This window comes from Bos indicus x Bos taurus, chromosome 7, assembly GCF_003369695.1.
Source record: "Bos indicus x Bos taurus breed Angus x Brahman F1 hybrid chromosome 7, Bos_hybrid_MaternalHap_v2.0, whole genome shotgun sequence".
Classification (NCBI taxonomy): domain Eukaryota; kingdom Metazoa; phylum Chordata; class Mammalia; order Artiodactyla; family Bovidae; genus Bos; species Bos indicus x Bos taurus.
The window spans coordinates 39,920,435-39,933,584 of NC_040082.1; the positions used below are offsets into that span (position 1 = coordinate 39,920,435).

The window sequence follows — 13,150 nt, forward strand, 5'->3', positions numbered from 1 at the left end:
ACATATATATTTATTAGTTAGGTATATGCATAATATGTTTTAAATGAAAAAAGCTGATTGTGTGTACATTATAATCTTTATATAAAACATTTGTGTATAATCACATCCATAGAATAAACTGAAAAGGTAATAAATAATATGGATAGCTTTTTTTGAGCACTGCCTAGGATTCAGATAAAATACTACAGCTTTGCACGCAGTGTTTTATATAATAAACCCAAGACCTTAACAGTGCTAACTTGGGTGACAGGATTGTAGGAGATGGATTGTTTTTTTCTTTTCACTTCTCTGTACTTCCTAACTTTCTATAATCATGCACAATCCTCTGTAAGAATTTGTGTTTAAACTTTTTGAGTTTTAATTTTTCATTATTGAGCCATATGGGAAGGCTTGCATGGTCTTATAAAAGCAGTTAAAGATTGAAAACCTCAGAATAAATCTTGTCACAGCATGATTTTAGACAAGTTATTGTATCTCTTGGGTTTTATACTTTCACCTCTAGACTAGAACAGTTAAATATTGAGGGCCTTTGTAAAAGAAGCTAAATACGTTTAGTAGTAACTGAATTATTGTAATATTGAATTAGAAATTTTAAAAAATTTCCATATTATATATGCCATCTGGAATGTGATAAAGACCAGTGGATATTTGTGCTGCTTTTCTCAGATCAGTCCAAGGGAATTGGTGCTCAAAATTCACAGAACATGTAAACATTTAATTATGGTCAAATGAAGTTAAAATCTGATTTAAAATATTATCTAAGAGATCCTAATTAGACTTCTTCAAAAGCTGTGTCATCATCTTTATCAACAGTGTTTTTATTTTGTGGATACCAAATCTCAAATGCCTTCTACCCTTCTCATTTTAGGTCAGCTGGTGGTGTGTACGTTATGCTCCTGTGTCATGAAAACGAAGCAGATTTGGCTCTTCTCAGCTCACATGCTTCCTCTGCTAGCACGCCTCTGCCTTGTTCCTCTGGAGACAATTGTTATCATCAACAAATTTGCTATGATTTTTACTGGTTTGGAAGTTCTCTATTTTCTTGGGTCTAACCTTCTAGTACCTTATAATCTTGCCAAGTCTGCATACAGGGAGTTGGTTCAGGTAAGACTGTAGATAAAATTCTACATAAATGTTAAGTATATTAAAGATTTAATTCACTTTTATTTCACAGTCATGGTTGTGGTAACATTATGTTTGACATTTGGAAAATAGTAACTATTTTCAACATAATTATGAGCATCTGAGATCCTTAAGTTCTGTTGAGAAGCAGTAAAGTGAAGTTCATCTGTATGCAGTCAGTCTGAGTTTTCACTCTGATGCTGCTGTTTACTAGCTGTGTAACCTAGGGTTAGTCACTTACGTTCATTTATCTGAAAGATAGAACTAATAATAACTGTTGTAGCTAACATGTAGGGTAGCCATTAGATTTGAATGAGTTCAGTACCAGGCAGATGATGTTTGGTGGTAACTACCATAACAAAGACAGGAGTGATATAGAATTGAATATGTAGAGGTCAGTTCCTGGTTTTTTCCTAATATAGTCCTACTGTGACTAATGTATTTTCCTTACGTTTATTTATTTAAACCGAGACATTAAGTAGTTCTGGGCCATGATATGACAGATTTCATTTAGATGTGGTGCTTGGACTGATTTTGCCAACATAATGTGCTTCTGTCTTTCCTACTTTTTTCAGTCTTTGTTCTCAAATGGATTATTTCTTGTCACAATCAGTTGGTTTCATACCAACTGAAAGAAATAGTTCTATTTGATTTAATCAATAAGTTTCAGTATATAGAACAGCTCTTAAAATTGACATTGGTATGAAGAGAGTATTAAAATGGGTATTCTCTTCTGCCTCTTTACTGTGTACATGACCTTAAGGTACAGGAAGCTTTCAGACTGACCATACTGATACTACTAAGTGAGTCCTTTCCTTATTGTTGTGGCCCCAAAGGCAGATTTCCCAGAAAAATTCTGTAAGCTCTTGACCTTAGCCTGATTCTCCTGATTTCTTCATCTTCCATAATGATCAACTTGAGCAACTTTTCCTGAAAGTAGATCTTCCAAAGAAGATAAAATCATTTTCATGGTCTCATTAAAGAGGTTCTTCATGGCGAAGTTTTGTTGTATTCAGAATGAAGATGGCACATTTACGTATTTCTTATTTGAATTCAGTCCTATGGTGCTAAGGAGCAGTGGAGATTCAGTGACTATTGCTTGGAGACTCACTGTTTATAATCACCCTAAGGACAAAGCCTCCGTTTTACGGTGTCATGCTTACCTTCTTGTTTGTCATAAGGTTCATGTATCACTAAGCGTCATAGTTGGAAATAAAATACAGGTTATGAAATTCATGACCTAGAAAGAATTGGATAGGCAAGAAATAGAAACTGTCAGATTTTTAGTGGTCTTTTCCTTGAATGGAAAGGAGAAAAAGTACTGTGCCTCTCAGTAATCAGTTTGCTGCTAATAAATAATTTTGCAGCAAGCTAGACAGTTTGTTTTCTTTCAGTATCTTCCAACTAAGGAAAAATAGGGGTTACTCTTGATTCAGTTTTAGAAAAAAGCATTTGATTTACAGATGAAAAAGTTTAAATTTAGAATAATCTACAAGTCAGTGTATTTTCATTTAAGGTGTTTATAGTTATTTGAAACATTCTGGAATCACATTGAGCCTTCTAGCAAGACTGTTGGCCGCTTAGGTTAGATAGAGTTTGTAATCTACCTGGCAGAACTCTGTTGTGTTACCAGGATCTGGTCCCTGTCTTGGTAACTCCAAATACTTGGTAACCATCTGTATTCTTAGGCTGAATCAGGTTATGAGAATTCCTTCTAATTAATCTCATATGAGATTGTTTTATAAACTAGACAACTAATTTATTAACTTATAGTAACTTAGTAAACTTTTTTTAGGTATACCTTTTTTCCTGGTGTTAATGCACTTGGCAAAACAGATCATTTGAGAAATGTTGCTTGATAAATACACAGTACGAGGAAGGGGAATTAATTTGTCTGGGGGAAAAGACTTTCTAAACTGTCTCTGCTGCAAAAGAGAGTAAACTTCTCCAGTGATTAGTCTGTCTTCTGTCAAACTACTTCTCATCCATGACATTCCTGAATACACTCTGGAAGATTCTTGTGTATTTCCCTTCCTCCTAGCCCCTCAAGCAGTATTGTGTTGTTCACACTGTGCTGTTTTCTGTGTTCCATCGCTCAATCGTGTCCAGTTCTTTGCACCCCATGAACTGTAGCCCGCCAGGCTCCTCTGTTCATGGAATCTTCCAAGCAGGAATACTGGACTGGGTTGCCGTTTCCTATTCCAGGGGATCTCCCCAACCCACAGATGGAACCCAAGTCTCTGCTGTCTCCTGTATTGGCAGGCAGATTCTTTAGCACTGTGCCACCTGGGAAGCCCATTGTTCACACTAGTTCTGATCATTTTAATTCGACATAAGTTTGCCAAACCTCTTCAAACTGCCTGTGATGTAGTTTTCCTCCAAATATGACTTTATTTTGACATTATCCCTGAACCGTTAGGGCAGTTTGCTGTTGCTGTTTGATGAGTGTGTGTCAACTGCTAATAATGTAAAATTAGTAGATTAAAAAAGACATGCTATTTTCTAATTGTATGCGGACAGCTAACTTTGAAGGAATTTAGCTTAATATGCAAGAAAAGAAAAGCTATTAAGTTTTTAAGTACTGCGGGTTAAACACTTTTGTGTTTAAATGTGTTTATTGACGTGATAACAGATGTTTTCCTGTCTTATTTTCTTACTCAGGTAGTGGAGGTGTATGGCCTTCTAGCCTTGGGAATGTCCCTGTGGAATCAGCTGGTAGTCCCTGTATTGTTCATGGTTTTCTGGCTCGTCTTATTTGCTCTTCAGATTTACTCCTACTTCAGTACTCGAGATCAGCCTGCCTCACGAGAGAGGCTTCTTTTCCTTTTCCTGACAAGGTAATTAATTAGAGCGTATGATATTATATATAGCCTTAGAAAGAGAAAACTTTGATCCAGGAATAGTAAGTTTTGCAAATTAACTTTTGTCAGTCTTTTTTATAGTGCTTCATGTGTAATTAAAATGGGATTTTCACTCAGCAGATGCCTGGGTCTTGCAGTGCAAGGAAGTGATAATAATACAATAATGGTGGTTTATTTGGCCACACTGTGGACCATAGTACAGCAAATGATTTGTGGAAAGGGACTTTGCAAATTGTAAAAATGTTTTTTCGATTTCATGTTAAACTATTGGAAAAGAAATACATTCTAAAAATAGCTATTACTTTTATTGAGTATTTAATATGTAAATAGACATAGGAATACCAGACCACATTACCTGCCTCCTGAAAAACCTGTATGGAGGACAAGAAGCAACAGTTAGAACTGGACATGGAACAACGGACTGGTTCCAAATTGGGAAAGGAGTATGTCAAGGCTGTATATTGTCACCCTGCTTATTTAACTTATATGCAGGGTACATCATATGAAATGCTGGGCTGGATAACTCAAAGACTGGAATCAAGATTGCTGGGAGGAATATCAACAACCTCAGATGTGCAGATCATACCACTTTAATGGTGGAAAGTGAAGAGGAACTAAAGAACCTCTCCATGAAGGTGAAAGAAGAGAGTGAAAGAGCTGACTTAGAACTCAACATTGAAAAAACGAAGATTATGGCATTGGGGTCCCGTCACTTTATTGCAAATGGATAGGGAAAAAGTGGAAACAGTGTCAGATTTCATTTTCTTGGGCTCCAGAATCAATGCAGATCCATGATATTAAAAGATCTTTGCTCCTTGGAAGAATAGCTATGACAAACCTACACAGTGTTTTAAAAAGCAGAAACATCGCTTTGCTGACAAAGGCCCATATGGTCAAAGCTATGGTTTTTCCAGTGTTCATGTATGGATGTGAGAGTTGGACCGTAAAGAAGGCTGAGCACCGAAGAATTGATGCTTTTGAACTGTGGTGCTGGAAAACACTCTTGAGAGTCCCTTGGACAGCAAGGAGATCCAACCAGTCAATCCTGAATATTCTTTGGAAGGACTGATGCTGAAGCTGAAACCCCAATACTTTGGCCACCTGATGCAAAGAGCTGACTCACTGGAAAAGACCCTGATGCTGAGAAAGATTGAAGGCAGGAGCAGAAGGGGACAACAGAGGATGAGATGGTTGGATGGCATCCCCAACTCGATGGACATGAATTTGAGTAAGCTCTGGGAGCTGGTGATGGACAGGGAAGCCAGGAGTGCTGCAATTCATGGGGTCGCAAAGAATCAGACATGACTTAGCGACTGAACAACAACAGTATGTGCCAGCCACACTATTAAACAGTTACTGATACTGACTTTTATAGCAACCCTTCAAGAAAGGTGCTTTTATTCTCATTACCATTTTAGAGCTGAGGAAACTGTACCAAGAATAACTTGCCCCAGGTGACAGTGCCAGAAGAAGGGGTTTTGACATTCAAACCCCATCTGAGTCCAAATCCTATGACTGTGTATACACTTTCACTATACTCCCTTTTTTTTTTTTTTGGCCACACCGCTCAGCTTGTGGGATCTTGGTTCCCCAACCAGGAAGTGAACCTGCACCCTAGGCAGTGGAAACACAAAATCCTAACTACTGGACCGCCAAGGAATTCCCTGCCCTGTTATTTTTGATGTTTTCCTTCATTATTGAGATAGATTCAAATAATGATAAAATGAGTATATCATAGTACTTTGCTGTTTAATTGAAAGGAATTCTAACATTTGGTTTTTAAGGTAAATTATTATTTTTTTAAATCTTAAGTCTTTAGAATCCATTTTCCACCTGTCTTTGTGAGCTTATCTAGACATTTAGACATTTCTGAATTTTCCATCTCAAGCCCTCAGAATCTGGCAGATGGGTCTACATCTTCGTTCCGTGACTCTTTAAAAGGAAACACTTTAAAAGGCAAGAAAGAAACTCCTCCTGGGAAGTAAATATAGGTGAATACAAGTTTTGAATTTAAGTTAATAGAGCCATTGTTCCCAGCCATCCAAAATGATGCGTACTATGCACTAAGTGGTATAGGGGAGGAGAAGCTTAAGACAGATTTATTCTCTTTAAGGAGCATGTTACTTATTAAGATTGAAAACATTAGGAAGTTAAATGACAATATCGATGACATGGGGTGATACCTATTTTGACAAATAAAATAACTTACTGGTGCTGAGTCATATTTTGTGCTGAGACTTTTCATTAGAAAGTAGCTTCTATAAACATGGAATAAATTGATATCAAATATGTTTTAATGGCCAGCATGTTATTAAGTTGCACTGTTACTTGTTTTTAAGTATTACGGAAATTTTATTCAGAGTTTTTAAATGATCCAAAAAGTAATTGAATTTAAAGGGAAAGAGAGATACACAGTTCTGTGGTTAGGATAACCTAAATGTGGGCTGGGATTGGTCTTGTTTTAAACCAGATTATTATCCATTGCAACCTAGATAGCATATTAAAAAGCAGAGATATTACTTTGCCAACAAAGGTCCGTCTAGTCAAGGGTATGGTTTTTCCAGTGGTCATGTGTGGATGTGAGAGTTGGACTGTGAAGAAAGCTGAGTGCAGAAGAATTGATGCTTTTGAACTGTGGTGTTAGAGAAGACTCTTGAGAGTCCCTTGGACAGCAAGGAGATCCAACCAGTCCATCCTAAAGGAGATCAGTCCTGGGTGTTCATTGGAAGGACTGATGCTGAAGCTGAAACTCCAGTACTTTGGCCACCTGATATGAAGAGTTGACTCATCGTAATAGACCCTGATGCTGGGAGGGATTGGGGGCAGGAGAAGAAGGGGATGACAGAGGATGAGATGGCTGGATGGCATCACTGACTTAATGGACATGAGTTTGGGTAAACTTCAGGAGTTGGTGATGGACAGGGAGACCTGGTGTGCTGCGATTCATGGGGTCCCAAAGAGTCAGACACGACTGAGCGACTGAACTGAACTGAACTGATTATCCATTGTGAAGCATGATCAAATGAAGCATAATACAGTGTGAGAGGCTTAACAAATCAAAAAGCTGTGAATGCTTTTGGGCTCATGGAGTAAGAAAATAATGCTGAGATTTTAGGTAAGGCTTAGACATCTTGCCAAATAATTTTCTTGTCTATTCCTTTTCCATACATGGGATAGATTGCTGCTTCTCAGTGTAAGAAGGTTTTAATTTGTACTGGAGAAGTTCCTGTGTGGTTCTTTCACATGCATCTCTAAGCATTGCTCTTTGTCCTTCTCGATAGTCTTGTGTGACAGTTTGTGTATGTGTGTATGTGTTGCCTTGCCAAAGAACAAGTTAACTTACAAAAAGGATCTCAAGTTTACCACAATACCCTGACTAAAACAAGCCAACAAAACACAGCAAACAAGCTGAAAAGCAAAAAGAAGGGATTTTTTGCAGCCAGGAAATAGAAACTAAAATCAATAAAATGTCTCATTGACAAGAGAAGGGAAGAAAAATTTTATAAATTTCCCGACCTCTTTCACTTCCCCAAAGCTAGGTTGAAACCTTTTGTGTTCTTTATTATACTCTTTTGAAAAATGGCACCACACTCTTTTAAAGTAAGACTGAAAGAATGTGCTCCTCTTGAAAACGTAATTAAATCGTACTGTTTGGGTGTAAAAGATTTCTTTAAATATAGATGGACACAAGAAAAGAGAAACTGTATGACCATACAGTAAAATTTTCAGACTTTTTCAATGGGAATGAAGTAAAATTTTTAGTGTTATTTATAGCCATGATCCTCATATTTTTAAATTACTGGGCAATTTGTTGAAACATGTTATATAATGATTTTTCTGAGAAAAATGTCAAACATTGCAGAAATTAGATGTATAAGAATGCCATAAAATTTTTTATTCTTTAGCTGTGAACTATCATGATCAGCTCCTAAAAACCAAACTTTTTTTTTCCACATCATAATGCACATGGTCTACATGAAATTAGATGTTTTCACATAAAAAGTAACTTTAAAAGCAGTTTAAAGTAGCAGAGGTAAAATAATGGTAAAATGCAAAAGTAGCAGAGGCAAGGAGCTACAGAGTGAAGGGCAGATACTGATTTGCCTGAATGAATTCCTCATCAGTGCAAATGAAATTCTTCATTTAAAACTTGAGATACTATGCTTTGAACCTTTTTTATTAGTTGCTTTGTAAATACTAAATCCAAATTAATGGTATATAATGTTACATATATTTGCAAAATACTTGTTAAATTATTTTCTAATGTGTTCAATGAAAGTATTGACTGTATTTCTATAAAACATGAAAGTATTTTCAAGATTTAGTGTAAGTCCAGTTCTCCTTATTAAAAATTGGTATTAAAATTATTTTTAAATGGTCTTGGGCCTCTTCTTGGACTTAACTTTTGAAATAACCCAGAAAAAGAATGCATTTACCTAAACATAAGTTCAAGTATAAAGCACTTAAAGCCACTGTTGGAGTGAGAGATGTTGGGAGCTGCAGTGTCAACATAGGCCCTGTAACAGTGTGATCAAAGAAGGCATTTTGATGAGTAACCACATTAGCAGTACAGCCTGATCAATTTGAACAGCCAGAACTTTTCAGAAGGAAAAATGGGCAACCATATGAGTTTCCTTTGAATATTATCAGTATGTTAATTAAATATTTCTTAAGCTTTGAACAAGGTTTAGGCCCTTCAAGTTTTACTACCTTTGAAGGAGATGATAGATAAATAAAAATAAAAGACTATTTCGGATTTGGTGCTATATACTAAATATTTGCCAAAGAGAAAATGAGGTTAGGATAATAATGAGAGTGGATTTAAATTAGTGTAACAGAGTGGTTAGGTGATCTCATCTCAGATTTTGAGTGTTTTCATTGAGGGTAAGATCAAACTTCGTGGTTATTTAAAGGCCTAAGATGTTTTAACTTTAGGTTAACAATTTTTATCTGTCAATATCCCCCCCTCCTTTTTTTTTCTAGTATTGCTGAATGCTGCAGCACTCCTTACTCACTTTTGGGTTTGGTCTTCACGGTTTCTTTTGTTGCCTTGGGTGTTCTGACACTTTGCAAGTTTTACTTGCAAGGTTACCGAGCTTTCATGAATGATCCTGCCATGAATCGGTAAGTTCTTTGCTCCGAACAGCTCTAAAAATTTAAATTTTATCTAACTTAAAGAAATAATGATGAATTTCTTTGTTGATGAATTTTAGAGGAAATGGAATTTTGAGGACTTTTTCTGGGGAAATGGTTGCTATATTTGGGTTAACATGCTATTAAAAAAACCCTAAATTTCTATGTATAAAAGATTGTATTTTTATTGTATGTACATAACATGTGTATTAGATACTTTTCCTTTCTTAGATTTATTTAAGAGATTTTTGATAGCTTTTTCCCATTTTGAATTTATGTCACTCTGCTAAAATCAGATTTCTATATTGGGTACTCCCTTAAAGATTTGTATTTTTTATATTTGAACATAATTTTTATACCAATTGAAGTTTCAAAAGACACATTAATGAGGATGCAGAATAGTTATTCCAGTTGTTACTAAATCACTGAGATCTGGTATTAGGAAGCTATCTCTAGAACTTGTCATGATTCCTGTTACCTTAATTAATATAGAGGTTTACTGATTTTATTTAAGTTTACATAACCTCTTGAAGTATTTAAATCTTTATGGGATATTTCAGAAGTAGTAGATGCCGAGTACCTTGTAAATTGAGAGGAAATTTTTATTTTGTTGTATATTAGTTTTTTGAAGACAGAAAAGAAAAAAACATATGCTCCATAATTTTCCTGCCAGTCCCAGCTAACACCTTTATAATGAAAAGAGTGGGTGGGAGCAAGAAAGAAAAATAATTCTTGTTTAAGTTCACAAAATTCATACCATTCAAAGAGCACTAAAGGGAAAATGACAACTTTCTCCTCCTACTTCCCATTTCCCCTGCACAAAGATAACAGCTACAGGTGGTGATTTAAAAAATTTCTTATAGGGAAAAGTATATGTATATATACATATATATATATTCTTTTCCACATACTATACACATTGTTCTGTACCTTAGTTTGTCATGGGTTAGATAGATTTCTTATATTTTGTTTTTATGTCAACACATCAGATACATCTCATTCTTTTTGATGAATGCATATTATTACAAAAATAATGTGTCTCTTTTTTTTTTTGCTATTTAAATAATGGTACTATCAGTATCTTTGTTCACGTCTCTTTTTTAAAACCCTTACATAGGAAAATTTTAAACCAAAAAAGTTGAGAAAATAGTAAAGTGAACCCCCATGTATGTACCCAGCACCCATCTCCAGTGATGTGGCCAGGGTGCTGTGTATCCCATCCATTCCACTTGTTTTGTTCCATAACCTGGCTGCATTTGTTTGAAGCAAATTCCAGATACAGTATTATTTTACCTCTGAATCTTTTAGGAAAAAAACGTAACTACAATAGAGCATTCATTTCTAATAGAAGAATTCCTTGACATCAGATACCCAGTTGGTGTTTGTAGTTCCTTAATTATCTGCCTGAATTGTAAAAAACATTTTGTTTGCTCAATTCAGGATCCAAATAAGGCCCATATTTCAGAGGTTGGGTATGCCTGTCAAGTTTCTTTCAATATTTAGGTCCCTGTTATCTCTATATTTTTTCCCTTTAATTTTATTTGTTGAAGACATCAGATTGTTTGTCCTACTTAATTTTTCATGGATTTTACTGATTATATCCCCATAACACATAACGTGTTCCATTATTCACTTTTTCGTATCTGTATATCCTAAAAATCTTTTTGTACTACATCCATAGGGTAAATTACCAGTAAGATTATTGAATTGAAGGGTATGTAATTTTAAATTTATTAGCAAATTCTTCTCCAGAAATGTTTTACCTATTTATATCTCAACATTAGTTGGCTCATATTTTTTTACATTCCTTGTCAGTACTTTGATCATCAAACTTTGAAATATTTGCTAATTTGTGGATTTGAAAACTGTACCTGTCCTTTGCTCATTTCTCATTTATTTGTCAGATCCTTCAGAATTCAAGTCATTGGGATAAAAAGGTCTTAGGACTTTGTATATATATTCCATAAAGAAATTGAATTTCAAAAAAAGGATTTGTATTTATGTCTCTGGTTCTTATGGACTTCTTAAAGAGACATTTGCTACCCAAAGATTATACAGACATTCACCTAATGGTTCTGTATTTTATAATCAGGAGACAGTTCATAACACACGTGCTATGTCGCTTCAGTCGTGTGCGACTGTTTGAGATCCTGTAGACTGTAGCTGGCCAGGGTCTCTGGAGTGGGTTGTCACTTCCTCCTCCAGGCAGTCTTCCTGACTCAGGGATGGAACCTGTGTCTCCTGCGTCTTCTGCATTGGCAGGCAGCATTAGCACCACCTGAGAAGCCCAGTTCATAATATGAGTGTATATAATTCAGTGGCTAGCTAGGAATGCTAGGGGTATCTGGCTCATTAGCAAAGCCTGGTTAGAGCACTTTTACTTATCTTAGACATTGTTTTAGTTCTCCTCACTGTATGCTGAAATTATAGCTATTATGTTTTGCACATGTAGTGATACATTATGATTATATATTACTACATTGACATTAATATTCTGATCAGATGTTTTGTCTAAGAATAGAACAGAAATATGTAACAATAGTCTAAGCCTCTGGATTATTTTCTCTCAAAATTAAATGTGATTCTGATTACTGTTTTTTTTTCCCGAAAATGTACGCTTTTCCAGGGGCATGACAGAAGGAGTTACGCTGTTAATCCTGGCGGTGCAGACTGGTCTGATAGAACTGCAGGTTGTTCACCGGGCATTCCTGCTCAGTATTATCCTTTTCATTGTTGTAGCTTCTATTCTTCAGTCTATGTTAGAGATTGCAGATCCTATTGTTTTGGCGCTGGGAGCATCTAGAGACAAGTAAGAAACTTCCTAAAAGACATTTTTGTTGTATTCTTTACATGAGTTCATTGCCTGAAGATTTAGATATTGCTTAGATACAGAAGATAATATGAATAATTGGTATTAGCTTATTAACAAATTTATTTTTTTTTATATGTGTTTGACTTTTCTGTTGTTTTTCCTTCAACATTTCTATAGTTAAAAGTCGCATTAAAGGCTAAGTAATTTACACATCAGCTTTTCTTCTTCGGAGAAATGTAACACTTTTTTATATTTACCCAGTTTTGAAATAATATAAAGCATAAAATTTAGTCCAGTAAATGTAACAAATAATATACAGTTTTATTCTGTGTACTAAAGTACTAAGGAGAAGAAACATTGAGGAACTACAAACAAAGAAGAGAAAAATAAAGGTTGTCAAGCATTAATGAAATTTTTACAGTCTTATCTGATGGCTTGTTTGCAACTAACTGAGGTTATAATGGGGATTCTTGACACCTTATGGGACCAACTGGATTCAAATTCATTCATCTCATATTACAAAAATTTTCTGAATGAATAAAAGCCAATTATGATTTAGCTCTTTAAGATACCATTTTGGCTTATGGTAATTTATATAAGGACATGCTCTAAAGAATTGCTTAAATTCAGTGCCACTATTTTTTTCCAGCATCCTTCTGTACATTCTGATTATTGAAATAACCTGATTTAATTGCTTCTTTGGTGGTACATTATGAGTAAGGGAGCAGGCAGCCTTGGTGGAGATAGAATTTTGACAGAAGAGTTTAAAAACACTCCAAATTAGGTTTACCTTTCTATCCCTGTATCCCAGATTGTCAAACATTCTGAAAACTTTCTCAAGTGGTAAAATGGCTGAAAGAGTCAATTTAAATAAACTCTTGGATATGTTTCAGATAATTTAAATCATTATAGTTATTTGAGATTTGGTTTTGAGGTTTAGAATTTCTCAATAGAAGCTTTTAAGATGTTGAATTCAATGGTGAACTCGGTTAAATAGTCATTTAAATTGTTTTGACCAAAGTTCAATTACTCTTCTGTCATCTCTGGCAGTATCCTTTAGTATTATTAACTATACTAGTTAGAAGACTAATACAATACTATAGAAAGTTTGGGAAAGAGGAAAACAGATCATAATTTCAGTGCCATAAGGATCAGTAAATCCAGTTCTGGGTCTTTCCAGGGTGCTGAACTAGCGTCGTTACTGACTTCTTCCCTCTGAGAT

General features: G+C 35.2%; 1 protein-coding gene across 5 annotated transcripts in view; it reads left to right on the top strand.

Moving 5' to 3' along the window:
- Positions 1 to 13,150, top strand: part of RNF145 (ring finger protein 145) — a 62,702-nt gene that overhangs the window by 38,477 nt on the left and 11,075 nt on the right. For all 5 annotated transcript variants that reach the window (XM_027545796.1, XM_027545800.1, XM_027545797.1 and 2 more), the window contains 4 exons: positions 869 to 1,104; positions 3,784 to 3,959; positions 8,967 to 9,107; positions 11,743 to 11,925. In XM_027545796.1, coding sequence (XP_027401597.1) covers positions 869 to 1,104; positions 3,784 to 3,959; positions 8,967 to 9,107; positions 11,743 to 11,925 — 736 coding nt within the window. The remainder of the gene's footprint in view (positions 1 to 868; positions 1,105 to 3,783; positions 3,960 to 8,966; positions 9,108 to 11,742; positions 11,926 to 13,150) is intronic.